The sequence below is a fragment of the Magnolia sinica genome, chromosome 2 (assembly GCF_029962835.1).
Source record: "Magnolia sinica isolate HGM2019 chromosome 2, MsV1, whole genome shotgun sequence".
Lineage (NCBI taxonomy): Eukaryota > Viridiplantae > Streptophyta > Magnoliopsida > Magnoliales > Magnoliaceae > Magnolia > Magnolia sinica.
This window is the reverse complement of record NC_080574.1, coordinates 590586-612811: the sequence shown is the minus strand read 5'-3', so window position 1 is coordinate 612811 and position 22226 is coordinate 590586. Positions and strand designations below refer to the sequence as shown.

Genomic DNA, 22226 nt, shown 5'->3' with positions numbered 1-22226 from the left:
TATGAAAACATTGATGGACAGCATAGATAAACCACATACATTCAAGGTGGGCCCAAGTGAGTTTACTTAATATGATAAGAGCGTACGCAATCCGATTTCAAAATGATGTGGCAAAACGTGTGAGGGGTATAGTTGGTCATTTCTGACCCGATCAGGTGGATCCGACCCAATCTGAACAGAACCGAAGGTCTGGATCCGTGTGGTTCGAGTAGGGCCAATCAAATCCGATCATTCATCGGATTGTAGTCAATTCGGACCAATCCGATCCAAAATCCGATCTGACCCGATCCGAAAAGGGCCCTATATATAGTTTTTTACCCCTTTTTTTTTTTTTTTTACTTTTACCTTTAACTTCAGCCCCTAAAATGGTTTGGAAAAATGAATGGACAGTGTGGATAAACCACATGCATTCACGGTGGGCCCAAATAGAGTTTAGTCAGTACGATAAAGAGCATGCTAAGGCAATCCGATTCCGTGTGGTACACGCCAGCTATATACAGCTGGTGTAGATATGTGTCGTGCAAAGACGAGCACAAACACGCCTCGAGCTGCGTGTTGTACGAACGACTCAAATGATATCAAAGTTACATGGGCCCCACCATAACATTTATTTTCCATCTAATATGTTAATAAGGTTAAAAATACATGGATGAATAGAAAAACAAATTTCATATTGATCCAAAACTTCTGTGATCTCCAAAAGGGTTTCAATGGTAAATGTTTAATCCCCTGTGTTTTTTGCAGTGTGGTCCAACTGATCTTTATATCTGTCTTATTTTTTAGCTCAAGCCTTAATATGAGCTCTCCAAATGGATGGATGCTTTGGATATAACACATACCTCATAGTTTGACCCACAGAACTTGCTGACGTTAATACACCACCAGCCAATCCACTTCCGAACCGTGACATGTACTCCATGTCTCCACCCACTTCTTGTCCTCAGCCCTGTGGTACACAGTTCTAGTAGGACTGTTATTTAACATACAACGGTTTGTTTCCTACCAATGTGTCTCTTTTTGTAGCATCCGATTTGTGCAAAGCGCACAACGCGTCAAGGATACCATACGTGGTAAAAATTAGAATGGCCCATTTGTCAAGAGAGCTACGCCGTCAAAATCAATGGAAAGCCAGTGGTTCGGCTCAATGTAGGTGTGTGGCCCACCTCATGAGTGGACTGTTCAATTTTTGCTCCCGATGATCTTCATTATATGGCCCACTACTTTTACAGCTCAAATAATCCGCAGAAGCGATACATTAGCGGAAATAAAAGTGGTGTATGTGACATGTTAAAATGATCATACGCGCATTGTGGATATGGAATTCTGATCTCCCACACGTGCCGAATTTGCATGTTATATGAGTTCATGGGCCAGCAATCCCGCCCCTCCTTACGAAGTAGGTCCCGATCCAAACCGTACCCAGCCCGATCCAACTTGATTTTCCTAACCGAGTCGGACTCGGTTCGGGTCAGGCCAGCAGTGCATCGGGTCGGATTGAGTTAGTGACCCGGACTCGGTCCTGGATCGGATCGAGTTCAGATCAATTGCTTGAAAATTCGAATCGAGTTGAGTTGGACCCAATCCAGTCCGACTCAACTCGATGTGCACCTCTAATGAGGGGGTGGATATAGAAATCGGGAGGTGGATATAGAAATCAGATTGCATACTCGGTATGCTCTTATCATACTAAGTAAACTCTGTTGGGCCCACCATGAATGCTTGTGGCTTATCCATGCCGTCCATTCATTTTTCTAGATTAATTTAGGGGTTGAACCCAAAATTGATGCATAGCCTAATCTCAAGTGAACCATACCACAAGAAAAAAGTAGAAGTATTGATTTCCACCATTGAAAACTTTCTAAGGCCTCCAGTGATGTTTATTTGTCATCCAACCTGTTCATAAGATCAGACAGACATGGATGAAGGGAAAACACAAATATCAGCTTGATCTAAAACTTCTTGGGCCCTAATAAATTTTCAACTGTAGATGTTCCATTCACATGGTTTCGTTGGTGTGCTCCACTTGAGGATTGGATACACTCCATTTTTCATATAAAGTCCTAAAATTATCTTTTAAAAGAGATGGACTGAGTGGATAAAATTCAGGAATGATAGTTGAGCCCACTGAGTTTACTCAGTATGCAATCCGCTTACGTGGATATAGAATGCATGCATCGAAGTGGGCCCCACATAAGTCTCTACTCATGGCTCAATGGTAGACCCGTGGGTTTCAACACTGAGGTCATGGGTTCGTGTACCCATGTAGTGTGTGTAAAAAATAATAAATAAGTGGGCTCCACAGTAAGGGCCGCACCCTCCGAGGTGAGGCCAAGGCACACCTAATCCACTCCCAAAAGAGGTTAGGTCGAGTAAACACTTGAATTATGGCCTTACCGTGTTGGGGCCTCACCAAATCCACTATAATGAGATGTAAGTGTATTGTAAGGCATGATAGGAAGCTGTAAAGGAAGGGTGGGTGATCACATAAGACTTTGGTTTCAGAACTTTCAATATGCATTGAACCTGATCAACTCCACGTGCAAATACTATTGTCTGAAAATTGGTAAAATAATAAAATCTTTCTTCCTTTAGACACGCTGAGTTAGTTCCATTGCTTTTTTATTTTATTTTTTTATGAGCTATAACCCTCATAATGTGGTGGCCCATCAGATCAGTTCCTCAGTTCTCCCACTTGAAACTTTTTTTACTGTTGTTCGTGGCCCCACCCATTAATTCCCTCCCACTTCTTTCAGTGGACTTTGCAATCCCACGTGATTTATGGACTGACGGATGTGGATTGTGTGGATCTGGGATAGGTGGATCTGTGATTATGGATTTTATATCCACACCGTCCATACATTTTGCCAGCTTATTTTAGGGCTCGAATCTAAAAATGAAGCAAATCTAAATCTCGGGTGGACCTTTCATCTGAACCACACTACAGGAAACAGTGGTGATTGAATGGCCAACATTAAAAACTTACTAGAGCCCACTGTAATGTTTATTTGCCATCCACCCTGTTGATAAGGTCAAACCACAAACATGAGCTTGATCTAAAACTTCAGTGGTCCTCAAGAAGTTTTTAATCGTGGTATTCAATCACCACTGTTTCCTATGGTATGGCGTGGTCCACTTGAGATTTGCATCTGATTCATTTTTGGGCTCGATGGATAGCAATGATATAAAAACACGGTGGGCCCTCGGATACACCGAATCCGCGACCATCGAATGACATGTCCTCTAGTCATATATGCTACGTGTGCAACCATTACATGAAAGCACAGTACATCCAATGCATCAGGTCGTTGCCCTACGTTTGAATTAAAATTTTAAGCCCAATCTGAACCCATGGGCTGCCCGTGGCGTGCTTGGACCAAGAACCTAACGGTCTGGCTTGGCCCGGCCCATTGACAACCGTAGATGATTAGATTCTAGCCACCAATTATAAGCCTTTTTTTAAGTTGAATACGAGCTCATGCTGCATTCTGCATATAGTTACTTGAGGACCATATAATTCCTCTTTCCATGTTAGGGACAACATATATGTACCACATATACTTTTTTCAGATCAGGGACACACCAACTGCTGATCAGACGGACCTGATTTCTCAGACAAGGCAGCTATGCATAATATCAATTCCCAATGGAAAACCAAACAAATTACTATAGAAAGTGTAACTTTATACAAGCTAAACAGGCAAAGAGGGTCATCATTGCGTTATATTAAAACCCAATTCCCCTCTCTAATCACATCTATATCACTACAACTCCACTATTGGGTAGCCGTAGTTTCGCTGGTTCAACATTGTATTCGTGTTTGCTTGGAATTGAGTTGAATCCACAAATTGATAAGCTGTGTTTGGCATTTGGGTCTTATCCATTTCGCTGCTGCCACTTGCAGTGTTCATGATTTCAATTCCCTCCATCCAATTCAATCCATGGTCACCTAAAAGGCGGGACATGTAATCCAACTCTAACAAATGAGACAGCGAACATGGTCTTGGAAATTTTAATGGTTGTGTATCGCTATCATCCACAGCAATCGATGTCACATTTTCAGTGCTTGGCTCCTCTTGTTTTTGCTCCACAACTCTAGATGCATGTCTCTTCCTGTAGATCCTACAGAGGACCCATTCATCTAGCTGCAAAAAATATATATACGGTTAACAAAAGGCCATATTACTCAATTTCATAAAGCAGGGCATTTTGAAAGGATTCGCATCCTAGTCTTAGAGGGATATAGACTCTAGTGTGCATTTATCAAACAGCGTTAAATGATGGCAAGACATAGCCAGCCAATCAAGCTGTGGATGGAGCACAGGCTGAAAATATATAAGACGGATCAGTTCACTTCAACCATATGATGTGTCCGTTGAATTTGGATTGTGAACCATTTTCTCTTATTTTTTAACCATCCATGGCAACCAATCAGATGATTATGATCATTCTAGGAGTGTTATTTTCAACCTATGATTCCATCCACAAAGCATTCAATAATATTAGCAACCTGGATTGATGTTTGGCAGAGCACAAAAAGAGACAGTCATTCCCAGGTTCTAGATAATTAGATGAAAAGGTTTTGCAGAGAAAATGAAGGACATCATAATCATAGTAAATTTGGGTCTAACCATAACCCAGCCTTACTCGCATAGACCCATCAATCCTTTTAGGACCCGAGGTTGACTCGCCGAGTCGATATTCATGCATGATCCAGTCGGTCTTGACTCCCTTTGGGGGCCGACCCCTATAAAACACCAGAGCTTTCTTCACTCCAACGTACTTAGACCCACTATAGATGGCTTTATCAGTACCCGTCGCTTTCCAATACCCCGATGCTGTTGCTCGGTTGGGCCGTATACCATTGGGATATTTCCGATCTCGTGGGCTGAAGAAATACCACTCATTCTCTCCAAATTCTGCCTTATCTAAGACCCACGAACAATCAAATAAATGGAAAACATTAGACGGCTGAAATCATTTGCTAACAAAAAGAATCATATCAACATAGATGTAATTCAATAACTAACCAGGTAAATCCCACGGGTCGAATTTGTAAATATCAACTTCTGGGATAATCGATACAGGGCAAGGCATGGATTTGGCTTGATTTCGGAGATAAAACATGATTAATTCCTCATCAGTTGGATGAAACCTAAATCCAGGAGGAAGAGTAGAGCTGTTTACTCTCTCCATGCAGCCTCAATTAAGGGAAGAAGAAGATAGAAGAAGAGGGATTGAAATGTTTGAAAGGAGAGATGAAGCTGTTTTATCTTTGCATTTTCTTGTCGTCTAGTGAAGTAGGCCAATACCATGGATTTACATATCCTTTTGACTTGTAAACCTAGGATTGGAAGACGCAGACGCAGTAGATGGTTAGGAAGATTCCTTCCAGTTACCATCCAATCTCTGCACCTTTGGTGGGCGGACACGCGTTATCCATGACTAGGAAAGACAATGATAAGCGTGGAATTCAATAAAACACTTGGGTGGTTCTTATCCTGCCACGTCACTAATTGATCCTTATTGGCAGGTGGGGCCCACCAATCTAAGGTTACCATTTGGATGGCCTCGGATCTTTTCCTCTTTTTGTTTTTTTTTGATCTTGGTCCATTGTTTTGGCCTTTATTCGGGTAAGGACTCCACTTTTAAGAGTCTGATTGGATGATGAAAGATTATTATTTCCTAACAGTACAGACTCCTCTGTTAGTTTTTCAAACCTTTCAAAATGGTGGTGACTCATCTTTCCTCACTCGTGGCATTGATTGATAGCTATCCAGATCACCCAAATTGTGGGTCACGTTATGAACAGAACACATCTTTAAGATTATACTAATCAAAAAATCCTAACCATCTAAATAATGGATATCAAATGGATGGTTAAAAGTAAATAGAGATTGGTCCAAATTCAAAGAGAAAGAAATCAGATGGTTGATATTATCTTTCAATGAGATTTTTAGGTCATGTTCCATCTACAGTTGGGTCAGCAATTTGGACGGTCTGAATTGCTGGACTACTATACCTTATGTCCGGTTGAAGCATCTCCATCATTTTCTTAAATTGTGCCCAACTTACCAATTGAGTCTAACCCTTTCCCGAATACACCCGAGAGGAATGGATAAGGAATATCCCAGGGAAGTTCTCTGAATCTACCGTATGGTAAGTGCATAACCATCGGTATTTGACAGTTTCAAAGACGAAAAATGCTCGCATATGCTAACTTTCACATACAGCCCCTTTGTGATATGGGACAAAGTCAAGGATTATCACGTGGACGGCTACGATCGGAAAAAATAAAAAATTAAGATGAAAAATTCAATTCAAGGGTTTAGCATGACCTATTACTTGTGACAGTCCTAATCTTGTGACTGTTTCAAGATATGATATGTTTTTCGAAAGCAATTGATGAACTCCCTGTGGCTGCCAATACCAAGGTCAAGTGACCCCAATGGTTACACCCAGATCCATAGCTCAACTGGCAGACTGAGTGGAGATACCTCGTTTCAACACTTGAGGTCTTTGTATCAACCCCTAGTGGGGTTGGCTAACATGGAGTGTGTGTGCTGACATGGGTGTGTACTAACAAGCTAACCCCCCAAAAAAAAAAATGGTGACCCCAATGGCTTTCTAAAGGTAGTACACTTTACGTGTTAATTTAAAATTTTAACCGAGAAGTTACTATTTATTTATTTTTATTTTTTTAGGGTACTTTAGGATTAGAAGAGAAGTGAAATAACTTAAATTTAAAAAAGAGTTTTGATTTCACTCAAAAATCGTAAGTATTTAGTTAGTAAAAATTATCAATTTAGGATTAGGGCTTACAACAGTCATATAAAAGGACTTTGGTAAATAAACTTTTCATTAACAAATCATTTTTATTTGATGCTTTTTTAGAAAATTTTCTATCCTTATAGATTTAAGGGTTATTTTTTAAAAAAGACAATGATCTCCTCTTCTTATTATGCAAGCATCTTTCCCGTTAATGCATTCCATGTTATGTGCCATATTGTACCTAGCCAGGGTATAGACCACCCCATCAAAGGCTACCTAATGCCAGAATCAGCTAGCTGATCCACTCATCTGGCAGGCTGAATACAACTTCAAAATCAATGGATAAGCCAAAATGGCACGACTCAAATGTACAATTTTTGGCTGACTCAATGACTGGATTGCGATGATTTCTTGATGAGTGATATGCATTATTGTGGGCACAACCTTTTTGTACATGTAAGGTGTTCCATATGTGGACGGGCAAGAAAGGTCTATCCATAAAAGTTGGCTAGCAGAGCATGTGCTATAGTTTGTCTTTATATATGAAGCCATTGCCTAGAGCATGCCCACGACCACATGGGTTGAAGCGTCATGAGATATGATCCGTTCATCAGGTACGCTGCCTCTTGTTCGCTATGAAATCTAAAAAACATGAAAATTCAAAACTCAGGTAAGTTGGAATGGTATGCAACCATAAGTTTTGTGTATGGCCTACCATGGCATCAGCATTTCATCAAATTCATTTGCTGAAAAAATCCTCCAAACATGCCATTTCAAAACTCAAATAGGCAATAACACATGAATTTAAAGGTTTTAGGTTTAATTGCGTATGGGTTGCCCATAAATCAGCTTTAGGATAGACCAAAAGAGGCAGTTATCATGCAGAAAAAGTCATTCCTCTCCTAGAAAAGGGATGGGCATGCTAAAATCCTATAGAAACAGGGACTTTATTAACTTTCATTGGCCTTTCACCTACAACCTTTTCGTGAATGTGGGCATTATTCTGGGCTGTCCTTTAGAAGGACCATTTTTAGGATAGGGGCATTGATCAAGGTCCAAAATTAAGCTCCCACTAATTAGAAGCCTACAAATTAATCAATTGGACTGTCCAATGCAATTTTAGCCCACCCTTGGGAACTTTTAAAGCTAAATTACATTGACCATGAATCAATCCAATCGGCAAATAGGCAACCGAGAAGCTGACTGAGAGCCATGAAAAACTAATGAATGACTGTTGACATAACAAAGGTTAACAAAAACCAGTTACAGTATAATTCAATTGGGCCACATTCCTGTAATTTACAATGTACACCAGGAGTCGGTGCCGAAAAATATCTGGCAAGAAACTGAGCAGCTAGAATGGGTTTGAGGGTCCCACACAGCGTCACTGGGGAGGAAACGATGTTCGCACCTACTCTGGGTCCACATGTGTGGACACAATTATTTTACAAAGCACTCACCGCTCTAATTAATTTTATTATAATCACTTATCTACTTTGGCTTTAAGTCATCTGTGACGTCTCACAAACAAATGAATTTAAAATATAACCCACCTCCATCTAGGTTCAGGTGGTTTCGGTGATCTTTCGGAAGAGTCGGCCAAGGTTTTCTGGCCAGTGGGTTGGCAAATGAGTTGTTGGGTCAGGTTTGGATTGACCCTAAAGCTGACTGGACCGAACCAAGTACATAAAAGAGTTGCAAGGTATGAACTTGCATACTAATATATTTTGAATTTTTTTTTTTCTAAACGCTAATCTTATTAGTCAGTAAGCTATCCGTATATATCTACTTAAAACTTAATTTGCTTAGCTCATATGCTTAATTATGCAAAAAAGCTTATGTACACACAACACATCTTCTAGCATGGCACATTGGTCTGAGATCCAATCCATTCATGGATTACTCCAACCTTAGACATGTTTTTCCAAAAATAAAAATGGTCCACTCAGCACGTGAGATCAAACATTGGGAAAGATAGATGGGTTAGAAACTTAGCCAGGTTTTCCAGAACCATGCATTTGCTTTGCAAACTACACCTGACCAGTGGATGAACCTGATTAATGGTCTAGGCATCAAATAGTGGCACTGTTTCGATGGATGGATTGGATTGAAACTCAAAACTATCGTACCATGCTAACACATTTCATGGGTACATGACCTTTATTGCACACACATGTGGGAACAAATGAAAACACGAGGGTGACGATTTCATCATGGTGGGGCCACCTGAGCTCACCCCCACTTTGATTGCACTTTAAGGTATTCGGGATGCTGCTTGTACCAGACAATTTAATATACACACAGATAGATATAGATATAAAGTATACACTGTGTAGACGGCGCTGTTGATATAGATGACATTTAATAATTAAAAATCCCATGCAACTCCCAGCGTGTCAATGTCACCCTATCATGCAATGCTTACGCATTGTGCACTGTGCACGTTCAATTTCGAATATCCAGCTAGTGGGCTTGGGGCCCATCTGGGATTTCCAACTACCTACAATTTGAAATATCGGTAATTGAAGTTTTTACCACTGTAAGTTGACATCTGGCCTATGTTTTTTTATCGTTCCTTTGCAGGCCATCTATCAGATGGTTTGGATCATCTTATCATAACCAATTTCAAGCGATGGGAAAAAACTGTGCGGATGCAGCAAATCATGGCCACTGACACGTTTGTCCAAAGAGGAGAATACCTTAGGTACTGTCAATCTCCGTGTAGTAATAGGCATGCCTACGTAGGACCCTCTATGGTTGGCTTGCTTCTAAGCCACGCCCAACCCATCGTTCTTGAAGCTATAGTCCAAAGCCCAACTGCGCCACACCAGGCCAGCCGGGCTTGTTTACCCCATGATGGGCCTACCACAACTAGGGTCTAAGCAGCTTTGATTGTGGACCTCAACCCAAATTGGCAAGCTTGAAGGTGGATCCAATATGTGGCTCATGTAAAGCGGGCCTGAAAGCTTAGACAGCCAGCCCACCAGTTTAAACCTTCGACTTACTTTACAAGCTTGCAGCCTAACCCCAGCCATTTATTCCTAAATAAAATGCCTCCCTTGAAGAGATCATCAATACCTTTTTTTCCACTACTTTGACAGGGCGTGATGATTGATGCACAAGTACTAAGAAATTCAAAATGGGGTACAAATCGTGGGTGCCAATTTACATGGGCTCTCAAACTCAGAATCAGTTAATTTGATATTTTAATTGGGTGATTCTTATATGCCGTTGAAGTGAAATGCAATCAATGATTCAAATTCAACAAACAAATGCTAATTAATTATAGATTATAACATTTTAATTAATGTCAACCTTGAATGATGAGTCATATGGTACTGACTTACAACAATCTGGACAATTTAATCTGGGTTTAATATATACCAAGTATATAATTGATGCGAGTGCTTTCTTATCAACCAATGCACTTGCATGTTGCAACCTTGAGCCAAAGGGGTTGTAATGATGCATGAAGTTTTACACCCGAGCTTGACGTTTAGGCTCATTATTCTCGTTGATTTAGTTGATTGTCTCATTGATTAGATAAAGATTTGGTATGACAAAGTATTTTTTGTTCATGCTTAATGTAATTCCTTTTTTTAATATGAGTTTTACACCTTTCTGTCATATTTATGAATATTGGATTAGCTATCTTCTTTTTTTCTTTTTCTTTTTTGTAACACACGCGGATTAGCCATCTATCAACGGAACAATATTCCTTTACTAATTGGCATCGACTTCCTGATAAAAAGAGGCATTGAAAATTACATTAGGTGTATGGACTTAAACTTGGTTGGAAGAAATGACTAACCTCCTGAGCCTACTAAATTAAGTTCAGCTATCGAAATAACCAAGTATGAAATTTTGTGGCGTGTTAATAGGCCAAGTCTAAATATTATCAAATATTCGATTATAAAAGCATTTCATAGAGGTGTACAATGTTGTCAAATCGCATATACGATTGCATGCTATCAGCATATGCTATTCACATTTATGCTTGCGCAATCGCCTATGCCATGGCATTTTTTTTTTTTTAAATCTAAAAATTTTGAAAAGAAAAAAGGGGGGAAAACTCGTCTAATTAGTACACTTGATTGGATTGGGTTATTTTACTTATTTCATCATATTTTGAGTGTTTCATTAAGTGATATATTTAATTACTTATATTATATTATATAAATTTTAACAAAACAATCAACCAGCTACATTAAAAGATAGCTAATTATTATAAACTTTGAAGAAAGAAATTTTAATGATAAATGAATATCTTGAAATAACTTACAAGTTATAACTTACAACTTAATTTACAAAAAGTAAACACAACTAATAAAATACAAAAAATAAACATAATTGAAATAATTGTAGAGAGAATAGAGTAAGAAAGAAAGAAGTGTAAGAGAGAAAGAGTAAGAGATTTAGAGCTTTAGAGTAAAGAATAGTGAAAATAGAGGGGATATGAGTGCCTATTTATAGGCAAAAGTTCTCCAATTTGAAAAAATAAAAATCTTTTGCTCTTGGCTACTGGGAAATATGCGATCGCATACTCGTATATGCGATCGCATATTGATCGCATATAAAAGTATGTCATGGCATACTTGCCAGGATCGCATATGCCATCATGGCATATGCGATTTGATCAACAGTATACGCATATACGATATGCGATCACATATGCGCATATGCGATCACATATCGCATATGCGATATGCGATTGCATTTAACAATATCTAAGAAAGAGAATTTGAAAAACTTTCTAACTCAAATTGGATAAAAATTCACTAAGTAAGACAGTAAAAAATTTCAAAGAATAGTATTGATTGATTGTCTCTATTATATATTTTACAGGATATAGTGAATTTTATAGAGAACAAAATAAAATCATATCCCTCGATCAAATCTTAATTCAAAGAAAAATAGAAAACCAAATAAGAAAAAAAAAATTACAACTAGAAAATATATATATTGTGACCTAATTCTCCCCCTCAAGTTGGGGCGTATAGATCTACAACGCCCAACTTGTCAATAAGGAGGAGGAAATGATCCTACCCAAATGCTTTGATAAAGACATCTGCAAGTTGAAGTTGATACATAGCATGTGTGGAGCAAGTCAAAGGATATAGGTTTTTTTTTTTTCCAAACGATGTGACAATCAATCTCTATGTGCTCCGTGCGTTCGTGGAAAATGAAATTATTGGCAATGTGAAGAGCGGCTTGAATTTCACAATGTAGGATCATTGGTTGGGAATGAGAAACCTCAAGTTCATGAAGAAGGGATTTGAGCCAAACAAGTTTACAAGTAACATTGGTCATGGCCCGATATTCAGCCCCAACAGATGAGCGAGAAATAATAATCTGTTTTTTTAAGAGAGGGGATTGTGGCGAGCAAAGTGAAAATCCTGTAGTAGAACGTTGTATTTGTGGACAACTTACCTAATCATAAAATAACTAAGCAGAGAGTTGAAAAGAGCTATCGGAGGATAAAAAAAATCCATTTGCTAAGAGAGGACTTGAGATATCATAAAACTCAAATGGTTGCATCATAATGAGGTTGGCGCGGCTTGTGTATGAATTGGCTAAGTATGTTGATCAAATAAACAACATGTAGTTTGAAAATTGTTAAATAAATGAGATGTCCAACAAGCCGCCGTTATGTAATAGGGTTCGGAATAAGATCACCATATTCGTCTTTGAGTCGTAAATTTTGTTCCATGGGAAATGAGGCATGTCGATCTCCAAGATGATCACTATCTTTAAGGATGTCAATAGCATACCTTGTTGGCTTAAGAAAAGTCCCTTAGATGAGCAAGCCACCTCAATGCCTAGAAAGTATTTTAAGGGACCAAGGTCTTTAATGTGTAAAGGCCATCTATAGAGGTTTGGCAGTCTGAATTGATTCCCCCATTTGCATTTTCGAGAACAGTAATATGCTCTTTCAAAGCATTCATTCTAACCGTGGAACAGATCTCTAGATCATTCATTCGTTTCGTGATCAAATCAACCACTTATTGCAAGGTTGCAACAGTCCCATCTTGAGGTTGCGTAGCCATCCCAGGATTGTAAATCATCTCTCTGCTAGTGAGCATAAGACAATAGGCTTTCACAAAGCATGCGGGAATGTTTTTTTCTCTCTTCCTTTTTTTCTCTTTTTTCTTTTCTCTCTCTCTCTCTCTCTCTCTCTCTCTCTCTCTCTCTCTCTCTCTCTCATTAGGATAGGGTATGTGTCACGCCCCAAACTCGGAAATCGGATTCATAGGAATCTCGATCACCGAACCCGGTGTCGACAGCCTCCGTAATATCCCATTTTCGGCTCCTAGCGTTCATACACCAGATTTCGATCCTGGGATCCTACAAGGAGAATTTTTTTTTTTTTTTGTACATTTAACTCGTAATAAGCATAACCACAAGTATACCCAAATCACAAAGACTACATCATCATCACATATCCACTAATATAAACATTTGAATACAATGCTGAACGGGAAATACATATATCGAAATCAAAGCTCCAGAAGTCAGTTACATGCTCTAAGCTCCATGCTGCTGCAACCTATCATCACATGCACGCATCTATTGTGCATAAGCTTATGGAAAGCTTAGAGGGTGGTGTAAGTGTGTGCACGAGGTTAGTGCCAAGTATTCAATACAATGCTATAATCATACAATGTCAGAAATATTGTCAAGATTATGAATCATACGATAATAGAGTAAGCGGAAATACTGACAAGCTCATAATTCATATAATATCAGAGTAATGTGAAAATATATTGATAGGCTCATAAATTCCATCAACCTTATCCAGGCTATACGATGCAGAAATATAGTAAAAATAATATCATATACTAATGAAGCAATGTAGATCAGCTATGCAATGCGGAAACAATAAGCTAAACATCAAATGCCGATGATGCAATGCAATATGCAAATCCTAATGAGTCCACGAATACCGTCAGTCGTATCTAGGCTGTATAAATGCAGAAGCATAGTAACCCAAAATGTTATATGCTGCGGATGTAATGCGATATGCAGTGCGAATGGAATGACCATGCTAGAGTGTGAAGTCGGGATGATAGTACATAGTATCGCAGGTTATGGGGGCTATGGGGTCCATCACAAGGGACTTTTATCCAAACCAGTCCCATACCTAAATTTGGATAGTCAGACTCAATATGGTAAACTCCTCATCTCAGGTTAGTCGCACGCCCCAACCGAAATCCTAGTCATTGCGAAGGCACACGTAACAAATAGTTGCGCACCACCAGCCCGAGTGGATAGTGAATGAATGAATGAATGAGTATGCAACTCCAACTCAATCAGTACTGTATATCTCTGAGATCATCACCGGGGTCTAGTACACTTCAAACTGTCTACCGCCCCTGCAGGCCGCGTAGCCCAGCGAGTGAAAAATACCTCACTACCCGCCTGCCAGCAGTATACTAATGCCTACCTGGTTCGTCGATAGTGGACCCATTTAAGAGCTAGTTAGACTCAGCCTAGCTATGCCTATTCCCTTAGGCAGGTAAAGCCACACCCCCTCCCAACTGACCACGACATAGTGGAAGACGCGGCCTACTGGTATACGGCCCTCATGCGCTCATATATATCCACTTGGTCTCGACATTGGGGCGTCTTTTGGTACCAAGAGGGTTTAGAAATTTTTACCCAAGGCCATCTATGGCAGCCCGATGCTAATAACAGATTTTTGATGTCTTATCTGGCCATCCACGATATGCCTGTGGAGGCTACGGCCCTGACGTCACTAGGGTGTACTATAATCACAACACACAATGCAAGGTACATGAGTCATACAATCCAGCATGCATCAATCCTGCGCATACCGTGAGCTCATGTGAGATAACCTCCACCTATCAGGGAGTCTTATAACAACCTGCCCAATGACATATGTAATGGTCAACCACATCTCATAACAAATATGCAAATGATGCATATGAGCATGTATCATGATGTTATGCTGTCACATACTCGTAATCGGTATCAATAACTGGCATCAACAATCGACCTCGACAATGTGGACATTTAACCAACATTGCCCCCAAGAAATGACCCACATAGAGCCAAACATATAATGGGCTCACGGCCTCACACAAAGGCCTAATATACAACACAATGGGCCTTACTCAAGGGCCACATATACACAACATGTGGGTCTTGCTCATGGGCCTCAAATACATGACATGTGGGCCCTACACATAGGTCTCGAATACATCAAATGGGTCATGCATCATGGGCCTAATACATATCACAATAGGCCTTACCCATAAACCACGAATACATCACAATGGGCCTTGCCCATGGGCCTCAAATACTTCACAATGGGCCCTATCACATAGACCTCCTATTCATCATATTACATATCACAATGGGTCTCAACTACGGGTCGCATATATACCATATAGGTCTCGACAATTGGCCTTGGTAATCGAAATCGGCCTCAACAATCGAAATCGACACTCGGAATCGGCCTCGACAATCGAAATCGGCCTATACAATCGGCCTCGGCAAATCGGAATCGGCCTTGATACTTGGTCTCGACAATTAGAATCGGCATATACAATAGACATCGACAAATCAAAATCGACCATGACAATCAGGATCAATCAATAATCAGAATTGGCAAATCGATCATGTCAATCGGAATCGGCAACGGTCACGACAATCAGAATCGATCGATAATCACAATCGGTAAATCGGTCACGTCAATCGAAATCGGCAATCGGTCAGGACAATCGGAATCGATCGATAATCAGAATCGGCAAATCGGTCACATCAATCAGAATCAACAATCGGTCACGACAATCGGAATCGATCGATAATCAAAATCGGTAAATCAGTCACGTTAATCGGACTTAGCAATCGGTTACAACAATCAGAATTGATCAATAATCAGAATCAGCAAATCGGTCACGTCAATTGGAATCGGCAATCGGTAACGACAATCGGAATCGATTGATAATCAGAATCGACAAATCGATCACGTTAATCAGAATTAGCAATCGGTCATGACAATCAGAATCGATCGATAATCAGAATCGACAAATCGATCACGTCAATCGAAATTAGCAATCGGTCACGACAATCAAAATCGATCGATAATCAGAATTGGCAAATTGACTACGTCAATCGGAATTAGCAATCGGTCACGACAATCAGAATTGATCGATAATCAGAATCGACAAATCGGTCACGTCAATTGGAATCAACAATCGATCACGACAATCGAAATCAATCGGCCTAAGGGAAGGTCACAATGTGGACATTTAACCACCATTGCCCATCAACGTAGACATTCAACCAACATTGCTCTAAAGGAGTGGCCCACATAGGTCCAAGCATACAGTGGGCTCACAGCCTCATACAAGGGTCTAATATACATCACAATGGGCCGAATACACGGGCCTAATATACATCACCATGGCCACGACCTATGGTCCTCAAATACATCATAATGGGCTTCAACCCATAGGCCTCAATATACATCAAGTGGACCGCATTAATGGGTCTCATATGCACGACAGGTGGGCCCTGCACATGGGCCTCAAATATACAGCATGCGGGCCCTGCACATGGGTCTCATATACATCAAATGGGCCACGTACCTGGGCCTCGAATACATCAAGTGGGCCACACATCATGGGCCTAATACATATCACAATGGGCCTTGCCCTTAGGCCACGAATACATCATAATAAGCTAAATACATCACAGTGGGCCACATCCCATGGGTTTCAAATACATCATAATGGGTCGCATCACCTAGGCCTCATGTACATCAAGTGGGCCGCATCGCATGGGCCATATATACATTGCAATGGGCCGTGTCATGTGGGCTGCACCAGCGGGCCTTATATACATCAAGGTGGGCCTCATACCTCCCAAAAAGATAAATCATATTAAAGGATCATCTGGACCATACAATAACTAGAAGTGGAGATAATGATTTCCACAGTTAAAATTCATAGGGCCCACCAAAACATTTATTTTCCAACCAATCTGTTCATAAGGCCACCAAGGCCTGAATTGAAAGGAAAGACAATTTCATATTGATCCAAACCTTCTGTGATCCCAAACAGTTTCAATGGTGGATGTTCAATCTCCACTAATTTTGCAATGTGGTCCACCTGATAGCCGGTCATTGTGTGGATGGACGGTGTGAATGTGAAACAGATGAACGGTGTGGATGTAAAATACATACATCATGGTAGTCCACCCACGTGGATCTAAACATGCATCAAGGTGCATCCCACATGGATGGAGTCCACCGTCAAACCGACAGTGTGGATTAACAGATACATTACGGTTGGACTCACATGGCACCGTTCAGATGGACGGTGCTGGTATACAACACATACATTGAAAGTGGGTCCCATGCTGGCAAAACAATTGGACGGCTTGAAGGACTACATGCATCACGGTGGACCCCCAGCTATTACTGCATTTGCAGCAGCTACGAGCAGTGGCTGCTGGTCACCGTCAAAATAGATGCATGGTGGGGATTCAAGACACATCCATCAAGGTGGGTCCCACAGGACCTGATGACGTCAGCCAACAGCTAAGTAGCTGCTGGCCATTGCTAGCCATAACTGGCCGTCCAGTAGATGGACAGCCCAGGTATATGTATCTTATACATATATATTCATTAAGGTGGGTCCCACGTGGTGGGCCATCCCACTTGATACATATTAGATATATATAATATATGCATATTAGTATAAGTTATTATTTTATTTTATTTTATTTTATATATACATTGTTTTTTGATTGGCTGAACTACAGCGTCCAGCGTCCAGTGATGGACGGCTGGACGAAATACATACATCAAGTGGCCCACCGTCCTAAGTGATGGACGGTGTGGATTAAGGTGGGCTCTACATGACCGGGACGGTCTGAATTTTTAGGTACATCACACTAGGCCCCACGTGTATGGTGGATCCACGTGAGTAGGCCAACCTGATCAAGCGGGTATTGAAACCCCTATCAAACAAGCCTGCTGGCGGTGATCTTCTTTTTTTTTTCCCTAGCCGTTGGATCTGCCCAACAGGCAGCCCTACATGATCTAAAAAGGAGGTGGGGATATACTTCATACATCAAAGTGGGGTCCACGCGGGTGGGCCATCCCACTCCAAAGATCAAGCTGATGTTTGTGATTTCCCTTCAACTGGGCCTATCCTGCCATGGACAGTGATGTGGGCTCCACCAACTGGATCAGGTGGGCCACCCACACATCAGGTGGGCCACATCTCACCATCATCAACACCATAACAAAAGGTAAAGAGAGAGACAGAGAGAGAGAGAGATCGGAATAGCGAAGGGACCCTGCCACTATGGACCCCTCTATACAATGCATACATCAATGTGGGTCCCACCATAAGTGGGCCCCTTAAATCACAAAATCAAAACATAAAGTCACCCACCTTTGATCTTCTTGGACCTCTTCTTCCATCAATGCACCTAGAGCTCCGAGGGATGCATTTCAACGGTGGAGATGGGAAGTAGGAAGGTGGGCCACACTAGCTCTCTCATGGAGAGCTTGAATGTTGGACTCATGGGATTTGCTTGGAATGAAAATGAGAAATGAGAGAGAGAGAGGAGTGGTGTAAGGGATATGACATGGGAATGTATAGGTTGCCTTTACTTTTTGGTAAGAATGGGATGGGATAGGTATGGGTGTTGTTAACTTGTGGGTGAGAGAGGGATGGGTCAGTGATAGGGTGTGATGTGTACTTGATTGATGGATTGAGATGATGTGTCGTAGAGATTTCCTTGGTATTTGCAATGCGCAGTGTTTTCCTCGAACTGAACGCGGGCCCACATCTCCTGGCCCGAGTATCGCATCGGCGCGCGAGATGCGGCATTAGAACCGCGGCGACGGCGCTGTCGTTAGGGTACAAGTCTCGGGTTGAGCCGACTCTGGATTATGGGATATGACTTAGGGTCGCGCGCAAACGTCGATAACAGATCGTAGGTCGCCGGAATTTGACCGGGAGGACTGCAAAGGCCTATGGAAAGGTACAGGCTAGGATACAGGTCTTACAATATGGACTGTTTACTAGAGGAATTTAGAGTAGAGATAGAGTGATGGTTTAGGTGAGATGGTGAATAATATGGTTTGTGGTGGAATTGTTGAACTAATAGGTTGATTTAGGGAAGGGAAAAAAGGGAAAGACAAGAAAATGGAAGGTGAAGGATTGAGGAAGGGGAAAGATGAAAGATTGGATTGAAATGAGAAAATTACTTTCTTTCAAGTTTTCCAAGGGTAGAACTTGCTTTGATACCAATTTAATGCAAAACCCAGAAGGGGAAGCAAATAGATCAATAAGAGAAGAAAGACTGGAAATTCCTCATATCAGTCCTACAAGGCTTCGGCTTATGACAGATTGGACTGGAAAGTGAGAGGGGGCAACATTCTCATCAAGCTTGATATGGAGAAAGCTTACGATAGATTAGACTGGAAATTCCTCATATCAGTCCTGCAGCGCTTCGGCTTCGGGCCTAGTTGGATTAGCTTGGCTGAAAAATGTTGGGCCAACTCGTAGTTCTCTATTCTAATCAACGACGAACTGGGAGGTTTCTTCCGTTCTTCGAGAGGCCTCCACCAGGGTGACCCGATTTCTCCAGGGTTGTTTATTCTTGCGGTAGAGGTTCTCAGTAGAGGCTTTCAGCAACTTTTCATTAATGGGGGTTGCATCCCATATTCCACACGTAGATCATGCCATCTCATCTCCCATCAGCTGTTTACTGATGACACGCTGCTGCTAGCGAATGGTGGACGGGTAACGTAAAAAAAAAATCGCAGCATTCCTCCAGCATTTCCAATCTGCTTTCGGCTAGAAAATCAGCCCCACGAAGAGTTTCTTCATCCTTTCAACATCTCAATCAGAAGCCAGGGCCATAGCTGCACAATCCACGCTCGGTTTCAAATGGGGTTCAATACCATTCACCTATCTACGAGGTCCGATCTACAAAGGGCGTTCTTTAAGGAGATACTTCAAACCTCTCATTGAAAAATTCCAACACCGTATATTAGGTTGGAAGGCTAAGATTCTATCGCAGGTTGGCCGTGCCACCCTCATCATTCATGTGCTGCAGAGCATCCCAGTTCACGTCATGGCTGCAGCTCACATCCCCCTGTCGCTCCTCGGGGATCTTGGCAGGGCCTGAGCAAATTATTTTTTTGGGATAGGATGGGGACGACATGCATTGTCACTAGTCGAAATGGGATCAAATTGCTCGCCCCGAAGACAAAAGGGGCCTCGGCATCAAGAAATTGGCCCATGTCATGGATGCATTCAAGATGAAACTGGCCTGGACAGTTTGCTGTAGGGGAGACCACAACTGTTGGGTAAAATTCATCAAAACTAAATACAGAGACGACCTCCTTGCTCATAGTGGAACTAGTTTATCCCCTCACGCATCCCCTTTCTGGAAGCGGGTTTGCAGTTTTATTCCGGAAGTGCAGTCCAGATCTTGCTGGATCATTACCCAAGGTAACCTGAACTTCTAGACAGACAACTGGGCTAGGATTGCTCCTCTATCAGAATGGGCCCAGCCTCCTCCCCCTTCTCATCTTACCTGGGTCCGGGAGCTCATTGGACCCCACGGTTGGATTAACCCATCCACTGCGCGCGCCATTCTCCCCAAGGTGGTAGTGGACCACATTTCAGAGGAAGGCTGCTGCACCTCTACCGTGGCGAACAAACGTATCTGGGCTCCCTCCTATTCTGGCGAATTCCAAGTCAGATCTACTTAGAATATTGTGAGACAGGTGGGTTTGAATGTGGCTTGGTCCAAATGGGTGTGGCACCTGGGGATTCCAGCAAAACTCTCTCATTTCAACTGGAAGATTATTCAAAGAGCGGTCCCGGTTGATGGTAGGATCCAAGCTAAGGGTGTCCATTTGGCGTCCAAGTGCATTTGCTGCCCCACACCTCTCTGGCCCGACTCGGAAACTATCGACCACTTGTTCTTGGCGGGCACTTCTGCGGTCCACATTTGAGATCATTTTCACCCCTTTTTTGGTGTGCACTCTTTGGCCCAATCCTCAGCATTTTTCAGGGCCAGCCAATAGTGAACCATTCCACACTCTGGGAACCGTCTTCATAGCATGCGCGCTCTCATGCCTTCCTTCATATTCTGAGAGATATGGTTGGAAAGGAACAGAGCTTTCTTCGATAACTCTATTTTTAGCGCGTACAGGGTCATCATGCAGGTTCACCGCTGGATTGAGAGAGTTAGCCATTGATCCCCTTCCCGAGATCGTTGCCTCAGCACCTAGCCTCCTCCCTTGCGGACCTTTGCATTGACAGGCTGACTCCAAGACCGAACACCCCCCCCCCCCCCCCCGGTGTTGTGAAATGGATCAGACCCCAGAGGGGCTGGATCAAAATCAACGTTGATGGCTCGGCGTTGGGGAACCCAGGCCCTTCGGGTGGTGGGGGCATTGGAAGATGTGCTGAGGGTTGTTTCCTCTTTGGTTTCTCTTCAGGCTACGGCACAGGATTCAGCTCCCGTGCCGAAATTCGTGCGATTTGGGATGGGTTGGTCATATGCGCTGAGCTAGGCTTCTCTAAGATTGAAGTGGCGTACAATTCCAAATCAATTGTGGCGATCCTATCCAAGAATGCATGTCCAGTGTGGTCCCATACCCCAAGGGAGGTGAATGTTGTGGTAGACGACCTAGCCAGGTGAGGCAGCGCTTCTTAAGCCAACATCTCTTATGACACTTTTGCTTCCCTTCCTACCCCCACAAAAGGGCTGCTTTTCTTGGATAGAGTAAGTCTGGGCTACCTGAGAGCCCCTTAGTCCTTTCTTTTTTTGCTTTTCTAGGGCCCCGCTGATTGCTGCGCCGGCGAGTAGTTCTTTTCTGTCCATTTGTGGATACTTAGGTTCACTTCAGGGTGGGGGGCCTTTGCCTTTTTGTGTGGCCCTCCAAATATACATGTACATCTTCTCTCATGAATGAAATCAATTCTTTGAAAAAAGAAAAGAAAGAGAAGAAAGATTGCGGGAAAAGACCCAACAATCCTCTAGCCAAATGCTAGAGATCACGAATGCAAAATTATGAGCAAGCTCAACAATCCTCTAGTCTTGAACTAGGGATCCCCCCTCAACAATTACCATAGAGAAAATAAGAGAATTTCAAAAAAGAGAATATCTTCCAACTCGTCTTATTCCATAGGCGATATACCTTATTTATAATCAATTCTTACAATTTGCAATAAAAGTTATGGAATCTAAAGATATAATTCCTAACTAGCTAAGATATGAGAAAATAGGAAATTGCCTAAATAATAAATCTTTGTAATTAAGAAAGTCCCTTAATAAGAAAATTTTAAAATTACTTATGGCGTAATATAAAGAAATGAAAAAAAAAAGAAAAAAAGAAAAAAAAAAGAAAAAAATTTCTAATCTAGAGATCAGAAAGAAAAAGGAAAGCAGTGATC

General features: G+C 41.7%; 1 protein-coding gene across 1 annotated transcript; it reads right to left on the bottom strand.

Moving 5' to 3' along the window:
• Nucleotides 1-3628: 3628 nt before the first annotated feature.
• On the bottom strand, nucleotides 3629-22167 carry LOC131231019 (NAC transcription factor 29-like). The gene is made up of 4 exons (XM_058227098.1): nucleotides 22153-22167; nucleotides 5028-5208; nucleotides 4645-4925; nucleotides 3629-4142 (listed from the first exon to the last, which is right to left on the bottom strand). The coding sequence occupies exons 2-4, from the start codon at nucleotides 5191-5193 to the stop codon at nucleotides 3762-3764; spliced, it is 828 nt and encodes a 275-aa protein (XP_058083081.1). The 5' UTR covers nucleotides 5194-5208; nucleotides 22153-22167; the 3' UTR covers nucleotides 3629-3761.
• Nucleotides 22168-22226: the final 59 nt, after the last annotated feature.

Coding starts and splice junctions, on each gene's coding strand:
- LOC131231019 (XM_058227098.1), bottom strand. CDS start 5,193: ATGGAGAGAGTAAACAGCTCTACTCTTCCTCCTGGATTTAGGTTTCAT. Junction 4,926..5,027: donor CGACCCGTGGGATTTACCTG/GTTAGTTATTGA, acceptor CGTGGGTCTTAG/ATAAGGCAGAATTTGGAGAG. Junction 4,143..4,644: donor GGATTGATGGGTCTATGCGA/GTAAGGCTGGGT, acceptor TATTTTTTGCAG/CTAGATGAATGGGTCCTCTG.